This window comes from Ambystoma mexicanum, chromosome 5q (assembly GCF_040938575.1).
Source record: "Ambystoma mexicanum isolate Mex_15411 chromosome 5q, UKY_AmexF1_1, whole genome shotgun sequence".
NCBI lineage: Eukaryota > Metazoa > Chordata > Amphibia > Caudata > Ambystomatidae > Ambystoma > Ambystoma mexicanum.
In genome coordinates, this window is record NC_090933.1 from 36916264 (window position 1) to 36933199 (window position 16936).

At 50.5% G+C, this 16936-nt stretch overlaps 1 protein-coding gene across 2 annotated transcripts in view; it reads right to left on the reverse strand.

The window, feature by feature from the left end:
* LOC138497172 (uncharacterized) overlaps positions 1–16936 on the reverse strand; it is a 1228614-nt gene that overhangs the window by 691053 nt on the left and 520625 nt on the right. For both annotated transcript variants that reach the window (XM_069620463.1, XM_069620462.1), the window contains exon 13: positions 3354–3381. In XM_069620463.1, the coding sequence (XP_069476564.1) occupies positions 3354–3381 (28 nt within the window). The remainder of the gene's footprint in view (positions 1–3353; positions 3382–16936) is intronic.

The following is a 16936-nucleotide window of genomic DNA, read 5'->3' on the forward strand; positions in this document are numbered from 1 at the left end:
ACACAACTGACTATGAAATAAATAAATAATTGTTTTATCAAGAAACCTTGAGTGTAAGTTTATTTTAATAACTGTACTGTGAAACTCTTGTGTTACAACATTACTGCTCACATTGACCCCTCAAGATAAGCCTGGCTGCTCAGCCAAACTACCAACCTATGTAGTTCAGACTTATACCAAAGGCTGCGTCCCTATTGCCAGGAAGTCAGGGTTATTGTAGTGCAACCAAAGGGTACTGCATACTATCTTGCCTAACAGGAAGGGCAAGGACAAGAAACACTAAACTTGTAAAATGAGCACACTTAGGTGCCTTTAATGCAGCTGTGAACACAGCCCGCGGTAAAGGTGCACCAAATAAATACAAGGTATCACTGTCACCAGCCATTGGAGGTAAGCTTGCCAATGTAACATAATTGTTACAGTTTTAGTGTGCATCTCCCCAACACTCCACATAAGGTGGGGTTTGCTGGTTTCACCAAATAAAACGTAAAAAGGGATCCAAAGATCCTTTCTACCCTTGGGAACTGTAGTTCTCTCAAGGTTAGCAAATGAAAGTTAAAAGGGGAGCCCCTAGGGCAACACAGCAACAGGCACTTATTGCCAAAAAGTTGTTAAATAGTAAGTTGCACAGAGAATATCAGCCTCGCTCCAACAAGTTTCTTTTCCAAAGGCTGCAGGGGTGTTTACTCAAAAGGGGAGTACATGAATGTTCTACAGTAATAACTATTTGCAAACAGGATAGAACTTTATGCAGAGAAAACGTTCTTAACAGTTTTGTAATTTAACATTTAAAAAAAAAAACAAGTTGTTACCAAGGAAATAATATACAGGTCATTATTTGATGTCCCACTGATGTCGTGCCTTAACAGCAATGTACTATTTCCGATTAAAGCAATCAAACTGCATATTAAAAAAATAATGCAAAGTCAAGATTGGGCATCTACAACCTTGTGTGTATCAACATGTGGTAAATTACCTTTAAGCTCAAGCGTAAGCATATAACTGCTGCTTAAGAACCAAGACATTTTTCACTTCTGAACACTGTTAGGGAGAATTCTCTCTTTAGGCTGAATTTTCTAACTTAGTGAGTCCTCCAGCAGCTTTGCTGGATTTCGGGAGTTTGTTTTTTTCTCCTGCCAAGAGTGAGACTCTTTCTCCCACTCTTGGACATGATTTATGGTGTTCCTTTGACTGTCAATGTGTTTTATGGCCTATGGGGTCCTTTACTCCATAGGGTCTCATGTGTTTTTACTATGTGTGTTACACAGCACCCTCCGTGCAGTAACACAGGGGTGTCATAGTGACACCTCACCATAGACTCCATGCCCTGGGACTGACTACTGTCTCCCAGGGCATGTAAAGTCACCATTGGCTTTACTAGTCCCAAATTATTAACAGAAACCAGTACAAACTATCATATTGTGGGCGTACTGGTCGGAGCAATTCGATTGCCCCGGGGTCTGTTAGTCGAGGGGGCACATCTCTGTCCCCCCTGATCGAGTTTTGGCTGGTGGCAGTGGAAACTACTTTTTATATTTGACCGCAAATATTTTACTATGGGATTTTCCCATTGTTCGAGGCTACCAACTTTAATTATTTAATTCTCATAGCCTCGAACATACCGCCGGTTTATTTAATTAATATTAATTTGCTGGTTGGTATTTTTTGCCAGGACTCGATTCTAAAATGGCGTTTGTGTTCTCTTCTGTGACTCCAACCCAAGTCGAGCCCTTTGTTCCACTTTTTGGCAGGCTTCTCCACAGAAGCCTCCAAAAGTGGTGCCACTCTGTCTGGGTACCACAGGGGGTATATGGGAGGGGGTTTAGGCACCCTGGACTGAGTTACCTTGGTAACTCAAGTCGCACTCTTGTATGATTGGCCCAAGTGGTGAGCCAGCCGGCTCACCACTTAGCATGTTTGAGTGACAGCTAGGCTGAGTGAATGGGGGTATGCTGCATAAAAGCAGTACTTTGGGGACTGGAACTTCAGAAGTCGCCACAGGACCTGAGAATCCGACGAGGGAGAAGCTAAGCCGACCTACCACGACGACACCACTGGTGGAGCCCTGCAGAACCGACTCACCACTTCCCGACGACAGAGAAGATCTCCCAGCTGGAGAGGCTTCTTCCCCTGACTGGTGGGCACAACCAGTTTTACCTTCGTTCTTCGCACCCCAGACCGGTTTGTGGTCGAACTGCCGTGCCAAGCACCCCGGCGGCCGGATAGCTACTCACCACTGAACCACGAATCAACAGACCGCTCCTTGTACCTGAGAAACTCTGCGGCTGGTTTCTTCCCTGTGCAACGGGCTCCTGTCTTCCTCCAGGACGAGATCCTCTCTTCCCCCGGACGAAGCACTGACTTGTATCCGCCGCCAGGAACAACTGCCCCCGCTGGAGTGTTCTCACCACTTTAAGGTACCGTGTCCGCCAGGCCTCCCTTTCTAAAGCTTGCTACAAGGTAATAATAATCCCTTAACTTTCTGGACTGGGCTGGCCACCTTGACCCTCTAACTGGTCCCTTTCTTTGGTCCAACTCCTTTTTGAACCGTTACAAGACTTTTGTGCACTGCAAACCGTGTGACCGTGGACACATTTTGATTTGATCCCCTTAAAGCGGATCCGGCCTACTGACTCTGAATTCAAGCTGTTACTTTGCCTTCCTCTCTTGTGTGTTCGTGAAAAAGCATTGGGATCTGTTTCAACTTATTCTCTGCTTTTCTCTCCCTTTTAAAAACGAACTATTAGAGTGCCATCTACGTTAAGCGCTCACCGCTGTCTGAAAATAAGTGGGGCTTTACTTAAGACTTGTCTAATATTCTTTTAAGGGAGTGTATATCTTTTAGTGACCGTGTTTTTGAATTGCTTACTATTAGTGCCTGTGTGTTTTTCTAGATGTGGTTTTAAATAAATAATTATCTCTCTTTTACACCAAGCTCTGGTCAGTGTTTACTTGTTCTACTGTGTTCTCTTGACCTATTGTGAATACTCTGTATACTGCCTAACTCTTCTTGAGGGAAGTCTGACTGCTCAGCCACAGCTACCAAGTGAATCTGTGTGGTACAGACTGCAACCAAGTGGGTTTACTGCCAAACACCTGTAGTCTTAAATCTTTTGCAGTGGTCCCAGAGGGAACTGCACAGGTTTCTGCCTAACAAACACAACAGACACAGGAGAAGAGGTAAAAAATAAATAATAATAATCGAATGTGTAGACAAACTAACTGCATTTACAACTTAAGGCACTTTTCCATAAAAACGGAAGAGTGCTATTTCTACGTAGATCCCATGGAAAGCTTCTGCTGCAGATCTTATTTTCAAATGGCCACATACCATAATACAGAAACAAACTTACCTCAGATAAGGATCCCGCCACGTCCCATCTGAAATGCAAAGGTATGAAACATGAGAACCACTGTAGAACACTAACCAATTTTAAGGAGCATTTTTCTGAGTGACTATTTAGCGGCCTTGATTTGAAAACAATAGTCCACATTAAACACAACAGTTAAGCTTCCTCAGTATGTGGACAGCCAGGACCTGAGCAATTATGTTGTCAAAGCTACCAACAAACCAAAAAAAGGACACAATTTCACACATTTTCAGAATAGTTCATTTTTTGTACTTTCATTCAAGTTGCTTCATTTACATACCACCTTTTAGGACAGTTTCTCTGAAGTCCAACTAAGGTCTTAGTAAAAGCATACAACTGAGACAGTACAAAATCCCACTCTTAGAATAAAAAGAATTTGATAGCGTAGACAGAGCCGCTAGGCTCATCTTTGGAGGGAGAGTGGGATGTAGCTTGGCCCAAAGAAATTTTAACATACACATGGTCCAAAGAAACACTGAAACAATATGTATTGTAAAAATAAAGTGTTTATTTAAATACAAGTAGGCCAAGATAAACCTTGGTTAAATAAGCACTGTTACATTATATACAAACACAATTAGAAAAACCAACTCAATACTTAAGGTATACAAAACAAAGTATAACCTTATTAAGACTACAATAAGTAGACAAAGTCAGTCAAACCCATCACACATTCAGAATGCAATCAGCTATTCTTTGGGAGTAAAACCAGGTTATAGATATCTGTTATCTGTTAGGGAGAATTCTCATTTCTGTGCTAATTCCCCTTCAACCTCAGAGACCCCCAGCTCTTTTGCTGGACTTCAAGCCTTTTTCATTTTAACCCTGGGGTGAGTTGGACTTTTTTCTCACTGTGTTTTGACCCAATTTGGATAATTGGTTTCCTTTGTTTTTAAAGTCTGAAAAACTCCATAGACATCTACTTTTTGTAGGGTGGCACACAGCACCTTCAGTGCAGTGTCACATAGAAATCCTTTAGATTTCTCATAGGATTTAGATGATTTGGGGTTGTTTTACAGCGACTGAAAGGTTTGCGCTAGAAATGACTGAATGAGAAATGCAAGTAATGCTAAATTGGTTGTACATTTCCCATTCAGTCATACAAGGTACTGGCTGCCCACAACCCCCACTCACTATACTGTATAGTTTAATAGTATAGTGAGCGCAGCTGTTCCGAACCAAAAATAAAAGAAGAATGACCTACACCACCAATAGATACTACGAAATATCCTACGAACATTTAGTCAGTAGGACATTTAGTAGCATCTATTTTCGTCATTTGGTGTTGTAGGTCATTTGGATTCGGTCATTTTGACCAAATCCTTTTAAATAACTTTTCTTGTGTGAACTACCGTTCACAAGACTAGTAAAGTGAAATTGACTTGACTTTTCTCTTTGTAGGTCCAGCAAACACCCTCTTATGTGGAGTGCTGGGGGGTTACTTAGTAGCCCCTTATCCTGCCTACCTATGTAACATTGTTCATGTTATCCTCCTCTATTAAAAATGGCTGATGGCAGTGGTTTAGTTTTCCTACAGGCTCTCTGTCCTCAGGAAGAGTGCACATTGAAGCTTGTGTCTCTGCGGCATCTAACAACTCGGCCAAACTCTTTAAAATCTGCAAGGAGCTGGCCAACCGTGCTGCAGTCTCTATGTCTCTTCTTGCCTCCCAGGTTATTTACAATGCCCATGCCACTCACTATCTCAAACCAGGACATCCTGTGCACCATCTCCTCCCTTTCCCCTCCTCCCTCTCCATCTTTGCGTGCTGACCCAACCTCAGCCACCCCGCCACCTCCCTTCTCATCCTTTCCTCTTTTATCCCCTGGTGAGGTGGCTAGACAAGTCCGATCTATGAAAGACTAGTCAAAACAGGTTCATCCCTGTTCCTCTAAAACCATCAAGGACCACATTGACACCCTCGCTACACCCCTTGCCAATTTTTGCAACCACTCCTTTGCCACAGGAGCTTTCCCCCTCCCCTCTGAAGCACTCCCTTGTGCATCCTCTTAAGAAACCTACAGCTGATCCTTCCTGTCCAGCTAACTATTGCCCAATTTTCATTACTACATTTCTGGGCAAACTCCTGGAAAAGCTGGCCATCTCCCAGCTTAAGCTTCGTTCCGATTCTGTTGGCTGTCTCCATGACCACCAGTCTGGCTTCAGAGCTGCCAGAAGCACGGAAACTGCTCTCCTGAACATTTGTGAAGATCTGCTCTCCAACCTTGATTCTAACATTCCCTCTGTCCTCATCCTACTCGTCCTCTCTTCTGCCTTTGACACGGTCAACCATACCATCCTGCTCAACCGTCTGTGATAACCTGGGTATCACCGATCAGGCTCTAGCCTGGCTGGCCTCTTGCATCTCTGATCGACCCTCCCAGGTCATATTGGGGTCCTTCCCATCATCTATCTCCCCCTCTACCTGTGGGGTTCCCCAGGGGTCTAACTCATCTTCAGGCTGCCCTCTGCCACCTCTTCTCCCTCTCATCTCCGATTGCCTTACTGCCATCCAAGATTGGTGTTTTGACAATGATCTTTGAATGCCAGCAAGACAGATCCTCCTCATCGGCATACCTTCTCCATCCTTTCCCCTCACTGTCTGGCCGGTCTCCCATGGCCCTCCTCCTACCCCCACCTGCAAGGCTAAGAACCACAGTCATCCTTGATTCTACACTTTCCTTCTCCAACCACATCTCTGATGTCTCTAAAAAGTTCAACTTCCTATTGCACCTCCTCAGAGGTAACTTGCCCTTCCTCTCCTTCCCCCAGAAGCTCATTGTCTCCCAAGCTCTGGTTCTTTCTAGGTTGGACTATTCTAACAGCCCCTTTCTAAATCTACCTGCCTCTACTCTCCACCCTCTGCCACTAATCCAGAACAGGACTGCGAGACGTGTCATTGGCCTCAAGCTCTGGGATCGCATCTCTGCAGCTCTGAAATCTCTCCATCGGCTACCAGTGGATGCAAGGATTACATTCAAAACCCTCTGCATTATCCACAAGGCTTTCTGGGGCCTGGGCCCAAAATACATTCAGCTATTCCTCCGCAAATACCTCCCCTGTCGAGCTCTTCGCTCCTTTAACTCCCTCGGGGTGTCATTTTTTTAAGAAACGAGTAGTGGGGGGGGGGGGGGGGTAGATCTGTCTTTGGCCAAGGCCTCCCTCTGGAACAGCCTCCCTGCCAATCTAAAACTTGGAGAACCATCTCCGGTTCCGGAAGCATCTCAAGACTTTCCTCTTTGCCTCTGCCTTCGCCCCCGCTGATATGTTCTCTTGGCACCGTGCACCTGCCCACCTTCTGTCCTCCGGGCCCAGGTTCCTACAACCCTCCCGCACTGCCTCTAGGCCACCCCTTGCACTGGGGTCTGTATCTGTACCCATACAGTCCCCCCCCTTTTTTTCTTCCTGCACTTATCTGACCTACCCTGTCTGCTGCCTTAAACTCAGCACTCGCCACTTTCTGGCTGCACTACCATTTGTTGATTTTATTAATTTATTCTGTTTGCCATTTGCGCCGCACTTTCCACTTCTCCCCCTTTCTCACTTTTTCCCCCTCCTCCCTCCCCCATGCACTTGCACGTTCTAAATGTGACTGGGCCTAGTAAGATCGTTGTTTTGTTCTCCCATGTTCCCCTCCCTTGCCGCGCTCTGAAACACCTGTCTATGAGCACGATAGAAATAAAATATCAATATCAATTGTGCTTTCCTAAAGCAGGCTAAATCCTCAGCTGTAGTATAGCACCCATTGTGGACAATTGTCAAAATGGCCCAGTCTTTTTTTGCCATTTTCTGTTTGTGAGGTCTTGCATGGTTTTTACTCTGCACACCAAACCAGGTTTGAGCCCTTTGTTATTTTTCGGAGGGCTTCAGTCCTGAGACTCTCCTCTGACTCCAGCGTGTCCGGAAGGGCAGGAAGTGAGGGGGGTTCCCGAAACTCCCCTGTCCTTTGTCCGCAGGAATGCATGAATGCAATCAGTCCTGATTGGCTGGCCGTCCTTTTAGGACAGCCACCCTGCTGTTTGAGTGACAGCCTAGGCTGTGCATGAATGGAAGAAATCTACTTAAAAGGCGAGGGTTTTGGAACTAGAGGCAAAGTCGACCACTACGAAGAAACTGAACAAAGCTTAGTGCATTCTCCTGGACGTTTTACTTACCCGGTGAAGCCCTGCTGCTGTGCTGAAACTCCTATTTCTGATTGATGAGAGAAGCTCCGGAAAGGACTTCTTCCCTTGGGTTAGCGGGACTAACTAACCCCTAGAAACTCCAATGGACCATACTCCTCGAATGGCTGTACTTATTTGCTGCTGCAGGAACCGAGTGCCAGGGGTCGATGTTAGGGAACATTCGCAGAAAGGTGCTAATTCCACTCTACCTTAGAGATCCCGAGCTCTTTTGCTTGAGTATAAGGCTTTTAATTTTTAACCTGGAGAGAGTTAGACGTTTTTCCCCATTCGCTCATGTATTTTTCTGCGATTTTAACAGTTTGTTTCTTTTGGTTTTAGAGTCTGACAAACTCCATAGGCATAATCTTTTTAGATTGTGGCAAACAGCACCTTCCGTGCAATGGCACAGGGAAGTCTTTCACATTTCCCCAAGGTTTAAATACCTTCTCTTGGATAAACTGTTTCCAAGAGCAGTGAAGTGAAACTGACTTTACTTACATGTGTAACTTTCTAGACACAGCATTCACTATTTTACAATAGGGTGCTGGAGGGGTTACTTAGTATCCCCCTTGAATGGTTTCTCATGTAACATTTTTATGTTACCCATTCTACAAATAAAGGCTGGTGGCAGTGGCTTACTTTTAACTACCGCTGTGTGTTTTTAAAGCGTTCGCAGCTGTATTAAGGCACCCATGAGTGCCCATTTTGGCAAAATGGCCCTGGTCTTTTTTTGCCATTTCTTGCTGGAAAGGCCCTTCGAGATTTACTCTGCGCGCCAAACCAGGTTTGGTCCCTTTGTTCATTAGGTCTTTGGCGGGATTCACCAGTGAAGCCCGCCTCTGGCTGCAGGGTGACTGGCAGGGACAGGCAGTGAGGAAGGTGCCCGACACTCCCTGTGCTTAATCCCCTTGGTTACAGGAATGCACCCAAAGGTGATTGGCCGGCTTGCTGTCCGGCAGGGACAGCCACCCTGCTGTGTGATTGACAGCTAGGCTAGAATAAATGAGAAACCTGCATAAAAGGCAAAGCTTTCTGGCTTGGAAGACAGTTGATCACTGGACGAAGGAATCCAAAGAACTTGCATGAGACGCCTGATGCAACTCTCTGGCCCGTTGGTTTGCCCGGTGAAGCCCTGCTGCTGTGCTGAAGCTCTGAATTCACCTCGACAAGCGAAGCCCTGCAAGGACGACTTCTCCCCATGAGTTGGTGGGACCAATCAATTCCAAAGTAAACTCGACTGGAAATCCTCTTAAGGCTAGCTGTACTTCCAATGCTGCTGTTGCTGGAACCGAAGTGCCAGAGATAGTAACACCAGATTCGGTGCATCACTTTAAAGTCAGACCCGAGTTCCAGGGAGATCCTCTAGACTCCCAGGAAGCAGGACTGACCAAGTCTGAGCCACCTCAACAGAGTGCTGGACCTCAGATGTGAGGAAAGTCCATAGTGGTAGCTGGGAACCGCGATTCTATTTGTTGAGACGCGAGGAACTGAAACCACGAAGGACCGCTGAATTGAAGTGTGCCCGTTGCTGCCGCCAACCGTCCCATTGCAGAGCAGGAGTCCCCAGACGTCCTCCCTCTTGTCCCCACGACTGAGGCCCAGGAACAACAAGATCTGCAGAGCTGCACAGGAACTGAAGCCAGCTGGAACCATTTCTTCTAACCAGTGGTACTGTAAAGTCTAAGAACTTACCTCTTGTTGTGTAGCCTTACTTGCTCTCAGTTGAGACCACCTGTCTTGGTTGCCTTGCAGAGTTGCTAAAGCTTTGCCCATCACAAGCTTCCCAGCTTGTGGTCCTTCAAATGTTCTTCTTTCTACAAACATTCCTACAAACATTGTGCAAGACTTTTTACCTACCTGCAAAGAAGAACTTCAACTCCCCTTGACATTGTGCACTGGCTGTCCTGGCTCCCTGACAGACTCCTCTTTACCTTTTGACCATGTGCTTGTCCTTTCCCTAGGAAAGGGTTAAACTCATTTGCCATTGGAAGGTTTACTGAAAAGTACTTACATGTGTGTTACTTATTTGTTAACCGTTTTATTCCTCCACTCTACTCTACTCTATTCTGTCTTTTTCACCGAACTCAGTATTGACCTAAATGTACCAGTGATAAATCAATGTCCACAGTGGCCTAGCTATTTAAGTCACCTGAGGGTGTAAGAAGTGTTTGTGTGCCATCCCCAATGGGTGTCATCTGATTCAGAGAAACAGTGTGTTTTGAAGTATATTTAAGTGTTACATGTTTTGCTCCCTTTCTGAGGAAGGCTTATATAACTGACTGAAATAAAGTAATAATTGTTTTTATCAAGAAACCTTGACTATAAGTGTTTATTTGGATAACTGCTACTGTGACCCATCGTGAGATAAACCTGGATGCTCGACCACAATACCAACCTAAGTTCAGACTTGTATCAAAGGTTGGGTTCTTAGTGCTACGAGGTCAAGGTTATTGTAGTGCACTCAAAGGGTACTGCATGCAATCTTGCCCAACACCGGCCTAAGCCCAAAAGTTATAGGAAGCTACAATTTCAATCGTACACTATGGAGACATAAAAATGGTCACCAACAAAAAGAGAAAAAGTCTAGGTGAGAGGGAGGAAAAAGGTTTCCCTTCACCTAGGGACAAGGTAAAATGGTTACCAAGTCCAAGCAAAAAGTTGTGGGGTTGAAACAGGTCAGGAGGATTTATCATAATTATGAAAATCATACCCAACACCACCCACCCAAGTAAGGTAAGGAACAAGTTACTTACCTGTAACTGTTGTTCTCCAGCATGGGTCTGGCATGGATTCACATGCTCATGAATATTCCCCATCAGGCTGGGAATCCACAGTAAAGAAAAAAATCAGTATCAGTTTTGTTTCTGGTCTGTCTTTCTTAGTAGTAACCAATCACTGATCTCTGGGTCATACTGCCCCCAGCCAATGACTGCCCTCTCCCTACGCCCCGCCTCTGGCAGCCAGTCTCAGATTTGGTAGCACGCAAAGTGGCAGTATGACAAAGTGAAGAGCCGCAGAGGGGTAGCGGGAGGGTTCGCATGTGAATCCATGCCAGACCCATGCTGGAGAACAACAGTTACAGGTAAGTAACTTGTTCCTTCTCCAGCATGGGGTCTGGCATGGATTCACATGCTCATGAATAAAAGAATACATAGCAGTATACACATGCACAACCACGGGAGGTGGCAAAGGCTTCTTACCTCCTCACCAGGCTCACCTTAGGCGAACAGGTTGCGCAGCACTGCTTGGCCCACCCTGGACTCCTCCCTGGAGTCCCGATCTACGCAGTAGAATCTTGTGAAGGTGTGCGTTGACCTCCATGTAGCAGCCCTGCAGAGGTCCAGCAGGGGCACACCAGACAGGAACGCCGTGGTAGCAGCGATCGCTCTGGTCGAATGGGCTCTCGGATGGCCGGGCAGTGGTCGGTTTGCCAACCGGTGACCGTGCATGATGCAGCCAGAGAGCCATCTGGAGATGGAAGTCTTCGAGAGAGCCTTCCCTTGATTCACAGACCCAAAGTTCACAAACAGTTGTGACGTCTTCCGGAAACTCTTTGTGCGGTCCACGTAGAACTTCAGCGCTCTAGCTACATCCAGCGAGTGCGAAGTCCTCTCGGCCGGCGTCGAAGGTGACGGGAACAAAACTGGTAACACCAAGGGCTCATTGAGGTGGAATTCCGACGGCACCTTGGGTATGAAGGAGGGGAGCGTCCTCAGCACCACCCTCGTGTCGTGGAAAGTCAAGTATGGAGGCTTGCAAAATAGGGCCTGGATCTCTCCCACTCGTCGTGTGGAGGTGATGGCCACGAGGAACGTTGTCTTCCATGACAGGAACTTCAAAGGCGCCGAATGCATAGGCTCGAATGGGGCCCCCATGAGCCTGGTCAGCAACACATTAAGCTCCCACGCCAGGGCAGGAGCCTTCACTGGCGGGAACGATCGCAATAGTCCTTTCATAAATTCCTTCACCAGGCGATGAGACCACAAGGACGCCCTTCCCGCAGTCCTGGTATATCGGGAGATGGCAGCCAGATGTATTTTGATGGAGGCGTGAGCCAGCCCAGCTTTGGCCAGCGACAGTAGGTACAGCAGTACTTGAGGGGCCGTACTACGCAGAGGGTTAATCTTCTGTGCACGGCACCAGACAGAGAACCTCTTCCATTCATGACCGTAACACTTGAGAGGTGAGGACACCCTGGCTTTTGGAAGAACCTCTCTGCAGTAAGCCGGGATATCGTACCCTCCAAACTCTAGTGCTGCAGGAGCCAGCCCTGCAAGTGCAGCGACTGTGGGTCGTGATGGAGAATGGCGCCTCCTTCTCTGGAGAGAAGATCCGCGTCTGCCGTCAGCTTGACTGGTGGGGACGTTGACAAGTCCAGAAGGTCCGGGAACCAGTTCTGTCTCGGCCACACCGGTGCGACGAGGATCATTCTGCACCTGGACTTCTTGAGCTGGTTGATGAGGCAGCAACGGCAACTGAGGGAACGCGTAAAGAAACAGGCCGTCCCAGCGGAACGAAAAAGCATCGCCCATGCTCCTCGGCTGCGGGAACCTACTGGCGAACCTCTGGCACTTGGAGTTCATCGCCGTCGCGAAAAGGTCGATCTAGGGTTTGCCCCATCGCCCAAGAGCCGATCCACCTGGTCCTGACGTAGTTCCCACTCGTGGCACGAGCGCAGCTCCCTGCTGAGTGAGTCGGCGATGGTGTTTTTTTATTCCTGCCAAGTGAAGGGGACCAGAAACATCCCCTGGGCGACGGCCCAGTGCCACCGAGCCTGGGCCTCCCTGGATAGGGCTGGGGATCTGGTGCCCCCCTGCTTACATATGTACAACATTGTGGTGGTGTTGTCGGTGAAGATCCTCACCACTTTGCCCTTGAGGGACGGAAGGAACGACTTGAGCGCCCAGAACACTGCTCGGAGCTCCAGAATGTTGATGTGGAGAGACCTCTCCTCCGGGAGCCAAAGGCCTCTTGCGTGGAGATCTCCGCTGTGGGCCCCCAACCATCCAGAGAGGCATCCGTCGTCACCCTCTCCTGAAACGCCAGAGTTTGAAAGTCCGTGCCTGTAGAGAGGTGAGCACGGGTACCCCACCATAGGATCGCCCGACAGAACTCCTCGTCGAGAGGGATCCTGTCTTTGAAGCAGCCCATCGCCTGAAGCCAGCAGGCGTCGAGGAACTCCTGTAGCGGACGCATCCGAAGTCTGCATAGGGGTACAAAATAGATGCATGAGGACATCATCCCTAGGAGGGACTTGATGGGCCTCATCCTGGCCACGTCCGTGGCTAGCAGGCGCCGCACCTTGCCCAGAATGGTCTTCGTCCTCTCCTCTGACAGGGAGGCCAGCTGCCCCACTGTATCGAGCTTCGCTCCCAGAAACAGTGCTACCTGCGACGGAACCTGGTGGGATTCGGGGTAGTTGATGGCGAACCCCAGTTCCGTGAGCAGCCGGACAGTCCTCGCTGTGTGTTCGACAGCGAATTCTTTTGTCCTCGACCGGATTAGCCAGTCGTCCAGGTAGGGGTAGACGTGGATCCCCTGCAGGCGCAGCTGCGCCGCCACTGGTGGCAGGCAATTGGTGAATATCCTGGATGCCGACTTTAAATCGGAAAGGTAGGGCTCTGAATTGGTAGTGGCGTCTTTGAACAACGAACCTGAGAAACTTTGTGTATTTTTAAAATGGGGATGTGGAAGTAAGCATCCTCCAGGTCCAACGACTATGGGAAGTCGCCCTCCTCCAGCTGTCCCAGCACGCGCTGGAGGGTGACCATGCTAAATTTCTGCACCTTGATGTATTTGTTTAATCGACGCAGGTCCAGGATGGGGCGCCAACCGCCTGTCTTCTTTCTGATGAGGAAGTACCTTGAGTACACTCCGGAGCCCGGGAGCCTCCTGGGGATGAGCTCAATGGCCCCTTTCTTGAGCATCGCCCTTACCTCCAACAGCAGTTGAGGGACGCGATTATCCTTCCTGGCCATAGGAGGAATGCGAGGGCACTTTTGGAATTCCAGCGAGTGCCCGTTGGCCAGGGTGTCCAGCACCCAACAGTCGGAGATGGACTCCCACACGCTGACGAACTTCGTCAGCCGGCCTACCACCGGAGTGCTTTGGTGGGGGCCCGACGACACGGCCGGGTCAGTCTTGCTTGGAGGCCTTGCTGCCGACGGCGGGATCCCCCTTGCTTGCCGCGACCTCTGTAGGCCTCCTGGGACGAGGAGCGGGACGCCTGGCGGTATGTGGAAGAGCCACCGCTGGATCCCTTGGAGGCACTCTGTCTGCCTCTGGAGTTCCGAAAGGGTCATTGTTGAAGTACCCCTAGGGCCCGGGCCGTCTCCGAGTCGGTCTTGATGGCCTGGAGCGACTCGTCCACCGTCTTACCAAAAAGGTTGTTGCCGTCAAACGGCATATCCAATACTCTGGTCTGGACATCCTGGCGAAAGTCTGTCGCCTTGAGCCATCCTCATCGTCGGAGGCAAACTCTGTTGCCCAGGTGGCGAAATCCGGTATCGGCAATGTCCGTTGCCACCGTTATGGCGTGATCCGATGCCAGCTCGCCTTCCTGATACGATATATGATATGATAGTTTATTTATATAGCGCCTATACACAATGTGTTTCAAAGCGCTTCAAGGAGGGAGGGGACATAGGAAAATACAGCCACATTCAGCAAAAGGTCCTTGAAACAATACAGAATGTGAAAAATAACTATCATAATAGGCATGTCGACATTTCTGATAGTGCAAGTGCATACAACAAGTAAGGCAAGAGGTAATGGATAGGCAGGAGAACAAAGCAAGCAGTAACATTACTATGTCTGACGACAATTTACGCAGTGCAGGTGGTAACAAGAGGTGGGGAGGGAGGGGGGGGCAAGGGGACGGAGGTGGAAGGAGAACAAGGCACGCTACTGAGCGAAAATGTCGGTGACAAATTTGAAAAGCAGGGGAGGGGGGGAGAGAACAAGGGGGGAGGAGGGGAGACAGACAAGCTGCTATCAAGAGTCACGGAACAGATGATAGGAGTAAGTGCTAGGAGGGGGGAGTCCGAGAGGAGGGAGAATACAGAAGGTGGGAGTAGGAAGGTAGTAGAAGAGGATGGAAGTGAGGAGGGGGAAGGGAAGGAGGCAGGAAGGGGGGTGGACCGCAGAGCAAAAGAGGGGGGGAGCAAGCAGGGTGAGGGCGCAGAGACTCACTGAGGGGCAGGGGGCGCACAGACACTCACGGAGGGGCAGGGGGCGCACAGACACTCACGGAGGGGCAGGGGGCGCACAGACACTCACAGAGGGGCAGGGGGCGCACACACTCACGGAGGGGCAGGGGGCGCACAGACACTCACGGAGGGGCAGGGGGGCGCACAGACACTCACGGAGGGGCAGGGGGGCGCACAGACACTCACGGAGGGGCAGGGGGGCACACAGACACTCACGGAGGGGCAGGGGGGCACACAGACACTCACGGAGGGGCAGGGGGGCACACAGACACTCACGGAGGGGCAGGGGGGCACACAGACACTCACGGAGGGGCAGGGGGGCACACAGACACTCACGGAGGGGCAGGGGGGCACACAGACACTCACGGAGGGGCAGGGGGGCACACAGACACTCACGGAGGGGCAGGGGGGCACACAGACACTCACGGAGGGGCAGGGGGGCACACAGACACTAACGGAGGGGCAGGGGGGCGCACAGACACTCACGGAGGGGCAGGGGGGCGCACAGACACTCACGGAGGGGCAGGGGGGCGCACAGACACTCACGGAGGGGCAGGGGGGCGCACAGACACTCACGGAGGGGCAGGGGGGCGCACAGACACTCACGGAGGGGCAGGGGGGCGCACAGACACTCACGGAGGGGCAGGGGGGCACACAGACACTCACGGAGGGGCAGGGGGGCACACAGACACTCACGGAGGGGCAGGGGGGCGCACAGACACTCACGGAGGGGCAGGGGGGCGCACAGACACTCACGGAGGGGCAGGGGGGCGCACAGACACTCACGGAGGGGCAGGGGGGCGCACAGACACTCACGGAGAGGGAGGGGGGCACGCAGACACACAGAGGGCCCGGCGGTACAGCATACCGCGGTGGACAGCGGTAGACAGGGCCTTCGTTGTGGGCCTTAGGTGATGTGGCTGGCTCCCGGCTTCAGCCACTGGCTAAAGGGGCCATGGCAGCCAATGGGAGGGGGGCAGGGGCTGGCCCACAACAGGACAACAGAATGCAGGCAGGCAAGAAAAACGACGGCCATCTTTGAGGGCCTCAAAGCATGGAGGCAGCATAACCACACAAAGCAATTCGAAATGTACCCAAGTGGGTTTCACGCTAATCGCACCATGCAGGGCACGCCAGCCCCAGAGGAGGCAAGCACAATGATCCGGTGCAATTTAGAGGCATTTTTGCCCATGCATTAAAGTCAATCCTTACCCCCAGCAGTGCGCGATTCGATGGGGAGTCCAGCGCGATGGTGTCCGGTGCTGGGAGGCAGAGGGAAAGGGGCTCCATCAGGGTTGAGGGAAGGCAGAAGTACGAGAGGAAATAATTTGTAGGGCCTCCGCCCTCTTTTCGTCAGGTAGGGAGTGTAGCAGGGGAGCTATCTTGAACCAGAGCTCCCTGTCGTAGCGGGCCCCGATGGCTAAGGCATTGGCCGCCTTAATCGTCGGCGCCGCCGACGAGATGACTCGTCGTCCCATGGAGTCCAACTTCTTGCCCTCGCTGTCCGGCGGGAAAGTGGAAGTTGAAGCCGCCGCACACGCGGCTTTCTTCTTGGCCACTGCCGAGACGACTGAGTCCGGCGTGGGCTGGGCCCTGGAGGCACAAGGGGGCGGCATCAGGGACTCGGTACTTCTTCTCGTACCTGTCCCTCTTGGCGGGTGCCGTGTAAGGGTTCCTGAGGATAGCAAGCCCCTCGTCCCAGATGTCGTCAAGCAAAGGCACCGCAAAGTCAGTCTTCCTCTTGGCCTCTCGTCGATGGTAAAGAAACCCTTCCTTTTTTTGTTCTTCAGGGCAAAGCTGGAAGAGCTTGGATGCCCTAGTTATGGCGTGAAAGGAGCCAATTTCGTCGGCTGGAGCCCGAGGGGGAGGGGTGATGACGGGATGTCTGTAGTGTCATCGCCGTCGTCGTCGTCCGTCCCCGTCGCTGTATCTGTCGCCGTATACTCTCTAGGGTCCGGCGAGGGGGTTGAGGGGTCCACGGGCCTCGAAGGGCAAAGAGGGGTGGACTCTCCTCCGCTTGTTCGGAGGGTTTCCCGACGGGCCTGGTTCTGGATCCTCCGTCGGGGTCCGTGGTAATCTCGTCCTTATCTTGGTACCTAAGGATTGGATCGCCAACAAAATGGCCGCCGAGCTATCCTGGGGCTCGGGTAATGGCTGCGACGGACGGGATGGCCGCTCCACTGGGCCCTCTTCATC